The sequence below is a fragment of the Leuresthes tenuis genome, unplaced genomic scaffold (genome assembly GCF_036924035.1).
Source record: "Leuresthes tenuis unplaced genomic scaffold, fLeuTen1.0.hap1 SCAF_14, whole genome shotgun sequence".
NCBI classification, from domain to species: Eukaryota; Metazoa; Chordata; class Actinopteri; order Atheriniformes; family Atherinopsidae; genus Leuresthes; species Leuresthes tenuis.
The window spans coordinates 34,348,742-34,358,120 of NW_027325368.1; the positions used below are offsets into that span (position 1 = coordinate 34,348,742).

Sequence of the window (9,379 nt, forward strand, 5' to 3'; positions counted from 1 at the left end):
TACTGACACAAACAAACAACGCGCAGTGACCCGGCGCGTTTTACTGACACAAACAAACAACGCGCAGTGACCCGGCGCATTTTACTGACAGAAGCAAACAAGGAGCAGTGACCCGGCGCGTTTTACTGACACAAACAAACAACGCGCAGTGACCCGGCGCGTTTTACTGACACAAACAAACAACGCGCAGTGACCCGGCGCGTTTTACTGACACAAACAAACAACATGCAGTGACCCGGCGCGTTTTACTGAGACAAACAAACAACGCGCAGTGACCCGGCGCGTTTTAATGAGACAAGCAAACAACGAGCAGTGACCCGGCTCGTTTTACTGACACAAACAAACAACGTGCAGTGACCCGGCGCGTTTTACTGACACAAACAAACAACATGCAGTGACCCGGCGCGTTTTACTGAGACAAACAAACAACGCGCAGTGACCCGGCGCGTTTTAATGAGACAAGCAAACAACGAGCAGTGACCCGGCGCGTTTTACTGACACAAACAAACAACGCGCAGTGACCCGGCGCGTTTTACTGACACAAACAAACAACGCGCAGTGACCCGGCGCATTTTACTGACAGACGCAAACAAGGAGCAGTGACCCGGCGCGTTTTACTGACACAAACAAACAACGCGCAGTGACCCGGCGCGTTTTACTGACACAAACAAACAACGTGCAGTGACCCGGCGCGTTTTAATGAGACAAGCAAACAACATGCAGTGACCCGGCGCGTTTTACTGACACAAACAAACAACGTGCAGTGACCCGGCGCGTTTTACTGACACAAACAAACAACGCGCAGTGACCCGGCGCGTTTTACTGACACAAACAAACAACATGCAGTGACCCGGCGCGTTTTACTGACACAAGCAAACAACGCGCAGTGACCCGGCGCGTTTTACTGACACAAGCAGACAACGCGCAGTGACCCGGCGCGTTTTACTGACACAAGCAAACAACGCGCAGTGACCCGGCGCGTTTTACTGACACAAGCAAACAACGCGCAGTGACCCGGCGCGTTTTACTGACACAAGCAAACAACGCGCAGTGACCCGGCGCGTTTTACTGACACAAGCAAACAACGCGCAGTGACCCGGCGCGTTTTACTGACACAAGCAAACAACGCGCAGTGACCCGGCGCGTTTTACTGAGACAAACAAACAACGCGCAGTGACCCGGCGCATTTTAATGAGACAAGCAAACAACGCGCAGTGACCCGGCGCGTTTTACTGAGACAAACAAACAACGCGCAGTGACCCGGCGCATTTTAATGAGACAAGCAAACAACATGCAGTGACCCGGCGCGTTTTACTGACACAAGCAAACAACGTGCAGTGACCCGGCGCGTTTTAATGAGACAAGCAAACAACATGCAGTTACCCGGCGCGTTTTACTGACACAAACAAACAACACGCAGTGACCCGGCGCGTTTTACTGACAGAAGCAAACAACGCGCAGTGACCCGGCGCGTTTTACTGACAGAAGCAAACAACGTGCAGTTACCCGGCGCGTTTTACTGACAGAAGCAAACAACGCGCAGTGACCCGGCGCGTTTTACTGACACAAACAAACAACGCGCAGTGACCCGGCGCATTTTAATGAGACAAGCAAACAACATGCAGTGACCCGGCGCGTTTTACTGACACAAGCAAACAACGTGCAGTGACCCGGCGCGTTTTACTGACACAAACAAACAACATGCAGTGACCCGGCGCGTTTTACTGAGACAAACAAACAACGCGCAGTGACCCGGCGTGTTTTACTGACACAAACAAACAACACGCAGTTACCCGGCGCGTTTTACTGACAGAAGCAAACAACGCGCAGTGACCCGGCGCGTTTTACTGACACAAACAAACAACGCGCAGTGACCCGGCGCATTTTAATGAGACAAGCAAACAACATGCAGTGACCCGGCGCGTTTTACTGACACAAGCAAACAACGTGCAGTGACCCGGCGCGTTTTACTGACACAAACAAACAACATGCAGTGACCCGGCGCGTTTTACTGAGACAAACAAACAACGCGCAGTGACCCGGCGCGTTTTAATGAGACAAGCAAACAACGAGCAGTGACCCGGCGCGTTTTAATGAGACAAGCAAACAACGCGCAGTGACCCGGCGCGTTTTAATGAGACAAGCAAACAACGAGCAGTGACCCGCCGCGTTTTACTGACACAAGCAAACAACGCGCAGTGACCCGGCGCATTTTACTGACAGAAGCAAACAAGGAGCAGTGACCCGGCGCGTTTTACTGACACAAACAAACAACGCGCAGTGACCCGGCGCGTTTTACTGACACAAACAAACAACATGCAGTGACCCGGGGCGTTTTACTGAGACAAACAAACAACGCGCAGTGACCCGGCGCGTTTTACTGACACAAACAAACAACGCGCAGTGACCCGGCGCGTTTTACTGACACAAGCAAACAACGCGCAGTGACCCGGCGCGTTTTACTGACACAAGCAAACAACGCGCAGTGACCCGGCGCGTTTTACTGACACAAGCAAACAACGCGCAGTGACCCGGCGCGTTTTACTGAGACAAACAAACAACGCGCAGTGACCCGGCGCATTTTAATGAGACAAGCAAACAACATGCAGTGACCCGGCGCGTTTTACTGACACAAACAAACAACATGCAGTGACCCGGCGCGTTTTACTGACACAAGCAAACAACGTGCAGTGACCCGGCGCGTTTTAATGAGACAAGCAAACAACATGTAGTGACCCGGCGCGTTTTACTGACACAAACAAACAACGCGCAGTGACCGGGCGCGTTTTACTGACACAAGCAAACAACGCGCAGTGACCCGGCTCGTTTTACTGACACAAACAAACAACGTGCAGTGACCCGGCGCGTTTTACTGACACAAACAAACAACGCGCAGTGACCCGGCGCGTTTTACTGACACAAGGAAACAACGCGCAGTGACCCGGCGCGTTTTACTGACACAAGCAAACAACATGCAGTGACCCGGCGCGTTTTACTGACACAAACAAACAAAGCGCAGTGACCAGGCGCGTTTTACTGACAGAAGCAAACAACGCGCAGTGACCCGGCGCGTTTTACTGACAGAAGCAAACAACGTGCAGTGACCCGGCGTGTTTTACTGACACAAACAAACAACACGCAGTTACCCGGCGCGTTTTACTGACACAAACAAACAACGCGCAGTGACCCGGCGCGTTTTACTGACAGAAGCAAACAACGCGCAGTGACCCGGCGCGTTTTACTGACACAAACAAACAACGCGCAGTGACCCGGCGCGTTTTACTGACACAAACAAACAACGCGCAGTGACCCGGCGCATTTTACTGACAGAAGCAAACAAGGAGCAGTGACCCGGCGCGTTTTACTGACACAAACAAACAACGCGCAGTGACCCGGCGCGTTTTACTGACACAAACAAACAACGCGCAGTGACCCGGCGCGTTTTACTGACACAAACAAACAACATGCAGTGACCCGGCGCGTTTTACTGAGACAAACAAACAACGCGCAGTGACCCGGCGCGTTTTAATGAGACAAGCAAACAACGAGCAGTGACCCGGCTCGTTTTACTGACACAAACAAACAACGTGCAGTGACCCGGCGCGTTTTACTGACACAAACAAACAACATGCAGTGACCCGGCGCGTTTTACTGAGACAAACAAACAACGCGCAGTGACCCGGCGCGTTTTAATGAGACAAGCAAACAACGAGCAGTGACCCGGCGCGTTTTACTGACACAAACAAACAACGCGCAGTGACCCGGCGCGTTTTACTGACACAAACAAACAACGCGCAGTGACCCGGCGCATTTTACTGACAGAAGCAAACAAGGAGCAGTGACCCGGCGCGTTTTACTGACACAAACAAACAACGCGCAGTGACCCGGCGCGTTTTACTGACACAAACAAACAACGTGCAGTGACCCGGCGCGTTTTAATGAGACAAGCAAACAACATGCAGTGACCCGGCGCGTTTTACTGACACAAACAAACAACGTGCAGTGACCCGGCGCGTTTTACTGACACAAACAAACAACGTGCAGTGACCCGGCGCGTTTTACTGAGACAAACAAACAACGCGCAGTGACCCGGCGCGTTTTACTGACACAAACAAACAACGCGCAGTGACCCGGCGCGTTTTACCGACACAAACAAACAACATGCAGTGACCCGGCGCGTTTTAATGAGACAAGCAAACAACATGCAGTGACCCGGCGCGTTTTACTGAGACAAGCAAACAACATGCAGTGACCCGGCGCGTTTTACTGACACAAACAAACAACGCGCAGTGACCCGGCTCGTTTTACTGACACAAACAAACAACATGCAGTGACCCGGCGCGTTTTACTGACACAAACAAACAACGAGCAGTGACCCGGCGCGTTTTACTGACACAAACAAAGAACACGCAGTGACCCGGCGCGTTTTACTGACAGAAGCAAACAACGCGCAGTGACCCGGCTCGTTTTACTGACACAAACAAACAACATGCAGTGACCCGGCTCGTTTTACTGACACAAACAAACAACATGCAGTGACCCGGCGCGTTTTACTGACACAAACAAACAACATGCAGTGACCCGGCGCGTTTTACTGACACAAACAAACAACGAGCAGTGACCCGGCGCGTTTTACTGACACAAACAAACAACGAGCAGTGACCCGGCGCGTTTTACTGACACAAACAAAGAACACGCAGTGACCCGGCGCGTTTTACTGACAGAAGCAAACAACGCGCAGTGACCCGGCGCGTTTTACTGACACAAACAAACAACGCGCAGTGACCCGGCGCATTTTAATGAGACAAGCAAACAACATGCAGTGACCCGGCGCGTTTTACTGACACAAGCAAACAACGTGCAGTGACCCGGCGCGTTTTACTGACACAAACAAACAACATGCAGTGACCCGGCGCGTTTTACTGAGACAAACAAACAACGCGCAGTGACCCGGCGCGTTTTAATGAGACAAGCAAACAACGAGCAGTGACCCGGCGCGTTTTAATGAGACAAGCAAACAACGCGCAGTGACCCGGCGCGTTTTAATGAGACAAGCAAACAACGAGCAGTGACCCGGCGCGTTTTACTGACACAAGCAAACAACGCGCAGTGACCCGGCGCATTTTACTGACAGAAGCAAACAAGGAGCAGTGACCCGGCGCGTTTTACTGACACAAACAAACTACGCGCAGTGACCCGGCGCGTTTTACTGACACAAACAAACAACATGCAGTGACCCGGGGCGTTTTACTGAGACAAACAAACAACGCGCAGTGACCCGGCGCGTTTTACTGACACAAACAAACAACGCGCAGTGACCCGGCGCGTTTTACTGACACAAGCAAACAACGCGCAGTGACCCGGCGCGTTTTACTGACACAAGCAAACAACGCGCAGTGACCCGGCGCGTTTTACTGACACAAGCAAACAACGCGCAGTGACCCGGCGCGTTTTACTGAGACAAACAAACAACGCGCAGTGACCCGGCGCATTTTAATGAGACAAGCAAACAACATGCAGTGACCCGGCGCGTTTTACTGACACAAACAAACAACATGCAGTGACCCGGCGCGTTTTACTGACACAAGCAAACAACGTGCAGTGACCCGGCGCGTTTTAATGAGACAAGCAAACAACATGTAGTGACCCGGCGCGTTTTACTGACACAAACAAACAACGCGCAGTGACCGGGCGCGTTTTACTGACACAAGCAAACAACGCGCAGTGACCCGGCTCGTTTTACTGACACAAACAAACAACGTGCAGTGACCCGGCGCGTTTTACTGACACAAACAAACAACGCGCAGTGACCCGGCGCGTTTTACTGACACAAGCAAACAACGCGCAGTGACCCGGCGCGTTTTACTGACACAAGCAAACAACATGCAGTGACCCGGCGCGTTTTACTGACACAAACAAACAAAGCGCAGTGACCAGGCGCGTTTTACTGACAGAAGCAAACAACGCGCAGTGACCCGGCGCGTTTTACTGACAGAAGCAAACAACGTGCAGTGACCCGGCGTGTTTTACTGACACAAACAAACAACACGCAGTTACCCGGCGCGTTTTACTGACACAAACAAACAACGCGCAGTGACCCGGCGCGTTTTACTGACAGAAGCAAACAACGCGCAGTGACCCGGCGCGTTTTACTGACACAAACAAACAACGCGCAGTGACCCGGCGCGTTTTACTGACACAAACAAACAACGCGCAGTGACCCGGCGCATTTTACTGACAGAAGCAAACAAGGAGCAGTGACCCGGCGCGTTTTACTGACACAAACAAACAACGCGCAGTGACCCGGCGCGTTTTACTGACACAAACAAACAACGCGCAGTGACCCGGCGCGTTTTACTGACACAAACAAACAACATGCAGTGACCCGGCGCGTTTTACTGAGACAAACAAACAACGCGCAGTGACCCGGCGCGTTTTAATGAGACAAACAAACAACGTGCAGTGACCCGGCGCGTTTTACTGAGACAAACAAACAACGCGCAGTGACCCGGCGCGTTTTACTGACACAAACAAACAACGCGCAGTGACCCGGCGCGTTTTACCGACACAAACAAACAACATGCAGTGACCCGGCGCGTTTTAATGAGACAAGCAAACAACATGCAGTGACCCGGCGCGTTTTACTGACACAAACAAACAACGCGCAGTGACCCGGCTCGTTTTACTGACACAAACAAACAACATGCAGTGACCCGGCGCGTTTTACTGACACAAACAAACAACGAGCAGTGACCCGGCGCGTTTTACTGACACAAACAAAGAACACGCAGTGACCCGGCGCGTTTTACTGACAGAAGCAAACAACGCGCAGTGACCCGGCTCGTTTTACTGACACAAACAAACAACATGCAGTGACCCGGCTCGTTTTACTGACACAAACAAACAACATGCAGTGACCCGGCGCGTTTTACTGACACAAACAAACAACATGCAGTGACCCGGCGCGTTTTACTGACACAAACAAACAACGAGCAGTGACCCGGCGCGTTTTACTGACACAAACAAACAACGAGCAGTGACCCGGCGCGTTTTACTGACACAAACAAAGAACACGCAGTGACCCGGCGCGTTTTACTGACAGAAGCAAACAACGCGCAGTGACCCGGCGCGTTTTACTGACACAAACAAACAACGAGCAGTGACCCGGCGCATTTTAATGAGACAAGCAAACAACATGCAGTGACCCGGCGCGTTTTACTGAGACAAGCAAACAACATGCAGTGACCCGGCGCGTTTTACTGACACAAACAAACAACGCGCAGTGACCCGGCGCGTTTTACTGACACAAACAAACAACATGCAGTGACCCGGCGCGTTTTACTGACACAAACAAACAACGCGCAGTGACCCGGCGCGTTTTACTGACACAAACAAAGAACACGCAGTGACCCGGCGCGTTTTACTGACACAAACAAACAACGCGCAGTGACCCGGCGCGTTTTACTGACACAAACAAACAACGCGCAGTGACCCGGCTCGTTAGTTCTTGACTTGGAGCAAGCTTTCTGCTTTCTTGCACAGCTCATCTAGCCTGGCACTCCCAGAGCCAACAGCTTTCACAGGAAGCAAGCTTCCAGTCTGCCACCCCAAAGCTCCCAGAGCTTGTGGCTTCCATTCCAAATAGTCAGCATTGTTTGGCACTGGTTCCTTCAAATAGTCAAAGTAAAAGATACAGGCACATGCAGGCCTACTTGACGTTAAAGAAATATTACATTGATATTAACAACTTAAACGTCAGTTTGAGAGTTCGCCTTATGAGCTTTTAAACTTTTAATCTTGTTAACCTACTTCAACATTCATATGTCCGCAAATCTGTCAGACAAAAAACTTTCATAACTTCCATTAAAGACTTCTGCCACACCCATGGATAGAATGTTACTTATTCTTCCCCGAACAGTAGTCCAGTAACATTGACGTTGTACAGCGATTCTTGTTTATTCTTTTACATAATAAGCAGATTACCACGAGGACTTGTATATGTATAGTAACATAGAAATATAACTACTTTGTGACACGAAACCTAACGATACGAAGATCTGCCAGCAACACACAAATTAGTCTCGCATGAAAACAGTTTCGTTACCAGTGACAATGGACCTAGGGGAAACGTGTTTTCAAACCTAATTATATACCATATAAGAGCAATAACTTAAAACAGACAATGTCGGAACGTTGTCAAACACAGCCTTAAAGTTTATGTCAAAGCTCCAACGGTAGCTCCAGCGTCCCGAAGCTTAAGCTAAAGCTATCATACTCACCTCTGCCCGCTCCAGCCAGCGCGTTAACGACAAGAACGGCAACAAAAACCACAGCACACAATATAATTACACAAATTCGGGGCAAACTGTTATCCCTCATCTTAACTCGCGAGCTCCTGTACGTGGTGTATTGGTGTGTCTCAATATTTGGGGTGTCTAAGGCAATAAGGACGGATGGACAAACACAAGTATATGGAAAGCCGTTAGTGCCAAAAATGCGCAACTTTTTCTTGTGGCGTTAGTTGCCTGGTGTTTGCACTTAGGCCAGGAATATACTTGTTCTTTTATCAAGTAAGCAACTTGCTCCTCCATGGGCTTAACTGTTCACATACTTGCCAGTTTGCTACATCTGGTGGTCAGTTAGACTAGAAAAGCGCTATACAAGTACAAGTACAAGTCCATTTACCAAAACAACAAAAGAATTTCAAGCAGAATGAAAATAAGTGAAAAGTCTTGAAAATTTCATTCTATAAGGGTGAAATGGAATGGATATACCAGCTTAATTGGAACCTTAAATTGAATTTTAAAAGTGCAGAACTGACAGCTGAAGAGCATGTCAACACAGAGATTTCAGAACAGTTATCCTGAAAAAGGTCATAGATTAAATGGATCACCAGAACACTGACCTAAATGGGAAACAGAGAAGAAATAAAGCAATGGTTTAATTCAAAGCAGCTGATTTGAACAATGGGCTGGAATGAAATGTGCTCACATTTTACTTCAAGATGTAAGTAATGAAGACATCTGAAGATGCCTAAATAGCAAAAGAAAGTTCAATGTCAGTAAAAAAAAAAAACTGTTGCTGAAGGAAGGGTTGAAGGAATTTGAATATTAAAAGACAACAATAGAATGATTTTAAGCTATTGGAAGAACTGAAGAATTGATTCAAGAGTTGAAAAAATGCAGAAGTCTCAGCAGTAAAAGGTGAAGGGTTAAAAACAACAGAAGGAGAAGAAAAGAAGGGAAATGCAAAACCAAAAGTGAAAATTTAGCAGAAAGAAGAGAAACAATGCAGAAATTTGTGAAAACGTAGCAAAAAGTTTCAAAAGGCCTCAAAGATATTTTTGAAAGGAGCTGGAGCTAGATGATGGCAGAAAACT

The 9,379-nt window shown here is 49.3% G+C and overlaps 1 protein-coding gene across 1 annotated transcript in view; it reads right to left on the reverse strand.

The window, feature by feature from the left end:
• Positions 1-8,461, reverse strand: part of LOC140268311 (uncharacterized) — a 29,352-nt gene extending 20,891 nt beyond the window's left edge. The window contains exon 1 of the mRNA XM_072363112.1: positions 8,280-8,461. Within this exon, the coding sequence (XP_072219213.1) occupies positions 8,280-8,379 (100 nt within the window). The 5' untranslated portion in view covers positions 8,380-8,461. The remainder of the gene's footprint in view (positions 1-8,279) is intronic.
• Positions 8,462-9,379: the final 918 nt, after the last annotated feature.